Consider the following 5,768-nt stretch of genomic DNA (forward strand, 5'->3'; position numbering starts at 1 on the left):
ACATGTCTTTGCAACACAACACACAGACATCATAACATCGGAACCGTTCACTATTTCTATATATTCTGTCAATCATTTTTCTTTTGTTTAACTAAAGTTCTTACGCAGTGCACCTTTAATGTGGATATAATTAATCACCATTCTGAATAGTGAGAGGACAGTTTGGACCGGGAGAGATTCTGTCATGTTTACCTCAAGTGTAGTACATGTTGTATGTACTTGATATAAAGGAGCCGCGCTGTTCCGTTCTGTGCAGAGTAAACAGAGGCGGACTGAGATCTGCCTCTCTCACATTAGTAAACCTCTCTGCCTCCCTGAAAGCTTGAACAAACAGTGGGACTTTGGCTGTAGCACACACTTTGCTGTATCCATGCTGAGGGCCAGCTGATCTCTAGCTTTTTTTTTAAACAGAAGAGGCTGGTCTAGGTGTCAGGTGTGTCCTGGTTTAATCATTAACCTCAGGGTGCATCCAGTGATGTTTTGCTGACTTCCTCAAATCACTGATCACTTCAGGCTCCACTTGGATTTTTTCAGTATTTTGCTTCCTGCTCTCTGTGGAAATGTTGGGAAAGATCTTCTTCCTGCTCTGTTTATCATCTGCCTGGGCAGAGGACCTCTGTTCAAAAGGTAAGAGACCATATGTTATACCTTAAAATGTGGTTAAATGCTATTTCTACTCTGATACTGTCAGCAAACACGGGCATTGTTTTCGTGGAGCCTGGTTCCAGCTCTTTGTTGCCCCTCGAGCGGGGAATGCAGCTTCTAATCTGACAAAGTCGGATTAGAAGCATAACTCAAATGTTTGCCTCGTAACAATGACCTCCGTTTGACACCAACAGCGGTTCTAAATAACATGCTGGCCTATATGCGATGATTTCCAACTGTATGGGGGAAAATAACTGAAGAAACTTAACATGAAATGCTGTGAAATCCTTAATGCGCTGAACTTGAATCTGTTTTATCTGCGTAGCTGTTCCTCCAGAGGCCTACTATGTGCGACTCAGCATCAAAACTGCTCTGGGAGATAAAGCTGTACGTATAAATTCAATAATATTCATCAAACCATCAGATCTTATATAAACTGAAGTCTTTTCCCTCATGTGATATTCTAATACTGTAATTTATACATTATATGCTGATTGTTCGTGTCTGGAGCTGATCTGTGATATTCTCAATGTTGTGCAGAATTCACTCAAAGTGGGTGCGACTGCTTGCTACGAGGACAAAGTCCATCCGGTGATCAATTAACCTTAAATGACATTTTTCTGAAAAGACCACATGATCTCTGCTTGTTATTGCAGTACGTCTGGAATGATAATGAAATGTTCCTTTTCCAAGCAACTCTGGCCTTTGCCATGAGGAGTCAGTTCAGCGGCCAGGAGTATAAGTGAGGACCCTTCCGTGTGTTCATAGAACAGCTATAAAAACTACAATATAATCTGTTTTTACTGTAACGAAAGCAGTGACTCATGGTTTTATGGACCGCGTTCGTGACACTGACTCGTCTTTATTGTGTCTTGGAACTTCACCAGCGTGTCAAACATCGTCGTCTGCGATGAGACGCCCAGAGTGTCGTTCTGGTTCGTGGTGACATCGCTGGAGGACCCTTCACGCCTTGTGTCGAGAGGAGATGTGGAGCAGGCTGTGAGGTAATCAATCACACGACACATGAGACTGCCGCTCTCCTTAACATCCCCCGCAAGAGGTCAGAGGTCACGTTCAACACTGACATTTAGTCCATGTTTAGTTTTCTTTCTGGTTTTGATGCAATTTTATTTAGTTTGGTTTGAAAGAAATATGATATTTTTTTTGTTTGTTCCCCTTTCCTTCAGTGTTTTACATATTCTCGTGCATATAAAAGATCCATGACCTACAGGAGCTCCTCTCTCCCACAGAAAACACTGCTCCTGAAACGCCTCGTCAGTTGTCCCGCCTTTAATTCTGTGACTTTGTGACATCACACTACGCCACCACGTCAAACCTTTACATAATTTATTCCTAGTGGCGAGTTTGGCCTGTAAGAACTGATTCAGAACAGCTGCACTGTTGTTGTTGGCAGTGCCGGCTCAGGCGTGTGTGAGCCGACCAATCAGAGCACGATGGTTTTGTTTGTTATGTGAGATTAGATTTGGGTGATATTTACAGGAGAAGGTAAAAAAACACCTACTGCTCTAATGCAGACTTTGTATCAAATACTATTTAGAGCAACACCATGTAACTTTTAGTGTAATTCTGAAGGAAGATAGCTGTCGAGTCTCAGTCCTAGATAGTCAAATATATATAAAATGTTATCTTGGCTTGTCTTCATTCCCCCGCGTTACATATTGTTGCTTTAAGACTTGAATGAAGGGCGTGCTGAGATGTAAAGCAAAGATTAAAATGATGTATGTCAATCTTTAATGTAACCCCCACCTTCATCTCCAACTTTCAGATGGTAACTAAAACAGAGATGACAGCTACATGCAGATCAGGTGAAGGTTTTCTTCAGGCCTCCATGAAGCTGATTAAAAATCTGAAACATCATGGTGGACATTTGAATTGAGCCAGTTTAAAGGTTGAGTGCGCAGGATTTACGGGGATCTTTTGGCAAAAAATGTATTGCATGATTGTTATGTTTAATAAGCAATTAGGAATATTTGTGGCAAAAAGAGCATTATTTTGGAAAGAGGGATATCTGGTTGTCATTGTTGGATGTCACCAATTTCTGCACACCTTTCAATTATTCGAGCACTTATAAAGATTCCTGGTCTCTTACCTTTGCGAACCTGGGACACTGAGGAGTCATTGCATCTCCCGGGGTTGTGGAGCAAATTTTGAGCATCTGTGACTAAAAATAATCTAAACTTTTTTTTTTTTTTTTTCCAACAGAAAGTCCAGGAATCGCATCAACAGCGCCTTTCTGCTGACTGATCAAACCCTGGAGTTTATCGGCATCACTCCCACCCTGGCAGCGCCCGTCGCCCCCAACACCCCTCCGTGGCTCATCGTGTTCGGGGTGGTCATGGGCGCCGTGTTTGCCGGCATCCTCGTCCTGCTGGTGTTGCCCTTAATCCAAAAGAAACGGTAAGGCAGACGACTATAGCTGGAGCACGTTTATCCCCCCCGTGCATGTGATTACTGAGCTGAGTCTGTTTCTGTTCTAGCAAAAAGAACCAGCCAATGGAGGACGAGGACAGTGACGAAGAGACGCAGGTGAAGACGGCGGAGAACGGACCTGAAAGGAGCGGCGTTTACAACATGTCGTTCTCAGATGATGACAAATTCACACAGATGTAAAACTCATGTACTCCTCATTTAGGCAATAAGGTGGAAAATAATAAATGAAACATTTCCTATTGGCCCCTCAGGGCTTCCGTAGCAGTTAGACAGAACGTAGAAAATATTAAAAAGGTATGATCAGCAGAAGTTAAGCAGTCACCCATTACTTTTTAGAAGATAGCTAAATATTATTATCAAATAATGACGTGGTTATTTTCAAATCAATTTTGAGGTGATTATTGTGGAAAATGAGTTGTGATTTCAAAGAAATTTCTAATATGTACATTTTTCTTCATCTGGTACAATGAGATGTAACAAGAAAAGAGACAGAGGCTCAGTCTCAGCTCAACTCGGCCAAACACGTTTAAGCAGAACCAGAATTTATAGCAAAGAAAATGAAGTCTTGATATCTATAAGCCTTTGATACAGAGTAAACATATCACGATGTATCCGTGTATTATTCTGATGGGGAAAGATTTCCGGGCTACAGACGACTCGCTCACTATATTTAACCTGCATTTTTTTTCTTTCTTCCAACATTTGATTGATTCTGATGTGATCAAATCAAAACAAAAAGCCCAGCGGTGATGTCTGTACTCGTCGCTTGATGTCTGCGACTGTCTCGTTCGCTGCCATCCTCTTTCTCTTTTTTTCCCCAGACAACAGAGAGACAGTGGAAAACCCCGGCAGTCAGTAGTAGCTGTCGTGGCAGTGCCCCAAAAATGAAGCGTTCCAAAATACTTTTGTTGTTTTTCTTTGCTTAAGCTCATTAAAAGGATGGCTGCACACATTCACACCAGTAGTTGTGGCATCGGTAACATGTCGCTGGTGAAGATGGAGGCTTCATAGTGACGTGTAAAGGGAAGTTTTATATAATCGTGTATCAAAATGCTCTCACGAGGCTTTATCTGCACTCTGTAAAGTTTCAAGATTAGATTTACACTGCTGTGTAAGTGTGATCAGGTCATATCTGATGTTTGACTCTACTGCCTCCTGCAGGCCATTATGAGTCCGGGGGGGTTTATTATGTTCATTCTATCTCTGCCTTTTGTCTCCCACATCGCTGCACTGGCTCAGGTTCGACGCCCTCTGAAAGAATCTCTGCTTGCTTAATGTACAAACACGGAGGACGATGTGCTGTGAACCACTATCTCTGCATATAACGCTATTAAATTGTTTTCTACTGTGACACTGAATGTTACGGCTGAATAATGTCGTTTTTTCTGCCACCTCATGTCTTCGTATGGCTCCACTGGGTTTATGTTTTTGTATATTTTATGTGAACAATATTTAGATACCTGAAGAGGTGAACATTCAAAGTAATTCATGAGAGTAAATGTTTAGAGGAAAGTCTGACATAATAATAATAATAATTTTGCGACCTTTATTGTGGTCCTGGGAGCCACTACTGCGATGACAAACTGGTAACTGCATAAGAGCGAACGAGGAACTGAGCACAACTAACGTGGGTGGGGAGGTGGGACCTTTTTTAGTATGTTAAAATGATATGACACGATTAAATCTGTTATTAATTACTTACAGTGCGCAAAGGATTTGAGACGCGCACTCTAAATTAAAGCAGCTACGGGGATTTTCATTTTTGTTGATTCTGGCGCCCCCTGTGGACAAACGTGGTGTTACTCCCATAGCCTCCTATGATAAATAACTATCTGGCTGCAGTTTGCATGTTTTGAAAGGAGTTACCAAAAAATACTGCACTACTGGTGATATTAAAGATTTATAACTCTAATACGACGATGATGCTTGGTGATGGTTATTTATGATAATGTTCTTGTTTACTTACGTACCGTAAATTACCAAATAATAGCCAGATTTTAATTAACTGCAGGGTCCCCTTTAAACGCCGGGTGCAGGTGCATATTTTGATAAATAACCGCCGGTTCCAAATAAATGTCGAGTCTAATTTATTCAAAAAAACATCAAGGAAGAAGACGTGAACACTGACACTGCAGTTTTTTCTTCTTCGCCTTTTTCACGCGTTGTGCTGCTTTCTGTCAGTCAATATCACACTGATGATTGGCATGGCTACGCTGCAGCAAAAAAATAAAAATAAAATAAATAAATAAAAAAACTTTCTGTCATAAAATATGCAGAGGAAAACTCGGGTGAAGCAGCCACTAGATGTTTCTCTGTCGACCCCAAGAGAGTGAGAGACTGGTGAAAAATCAAACTCAGGGCGATGATGAAAGAAATGTACGCCACCGTGAGTGACGGCAGAGATGAGGAGTTTTCGTGAGGAAGGAATTTAACACCTGTCCCAAATAAACACCTGGTCTGTTAAGTGACTGACACAAATAAACTCCCCGGCTATTATTTGGTAATTTACAGTAGTTCATATAGAGGCATTAAAATGACATCAAAGTGAGACTGTTTCATAACCAGTGAAACCAGTGAAAGAATCTCAATAATGTTTACATAGAATACAAATCCGTCAATAGGAAACTTGACATTTTTGTCATTGTAATCACAAAATGAGGGAGAACAAGACA

The 5,768-nt window shown here is 41.2% G+C and overlaps 1 protein-coding gene across 1 annotated transcript; it reads left to right on the forward strand.

The window, feature by feature from the left end:
• The first annotated feature begins 343 nt into the window (after positions 1-343).
• On the forward strand, positions 344-4,454 carry cltrn (collectrin, amino acid transport regulator). Its single transcript, XM_030433563.1, has 6 exons — positions 344-627; positions 971-1,032; positions 1,302-1,387; positions 1,533-1,649; positions 2,869-3,063; positions 3,144-4,454. Exons 1-6 carry the CDS (start codon positions 561-563, stop codon positions 3,274-3,276), a joined length of 660 nt encoding a protein of 219 aa, XP_030289423.1. The 5' UTR covers positions 344-560; the 3' UTR covers positions 3,277-4,454.
• Positions 4,455-5,768: the final 1,314 nt, after the last annotated feature.

Source organism: Sparus aurata, chromosome 11 (genome assembly GCF_900880675.1).
Source record: "Sparus aurata chromosome 11, fSpaAur1.1, whole genome shotgun sequence".
Classification (NCBI taxonomy): Eukaryota; Metazoa; Chordata; class Actinopteri; order Spariformes; family Sparidae; genus Sparus; species Sparus aurata.

Bases quoted from the DNA above. Each gene is read 5' to 3' on its own strand.
- cltrn (XM_030433563.1), top strand. From the start codon at position 561: ATGTTGGGAAAGATCTTCTTCCTGCTCTGTTTATCATCTGCCTGGGCA. The intron at 1,388-1,532 runs GTGAGGACCCTT...GAACTTCACCAG, and splicing joins TTCAGCGGCCAGGAGTATAA to CGTGTCAAACATCGTCGTCT. The intron at 3,064-3,143 runs GTAAGGCAGACG...TTTCTGTTCTAG, and splicing joins CCCTTAATCCAAAAGAAACG to CAAAAAGAACCAGCCAATGG.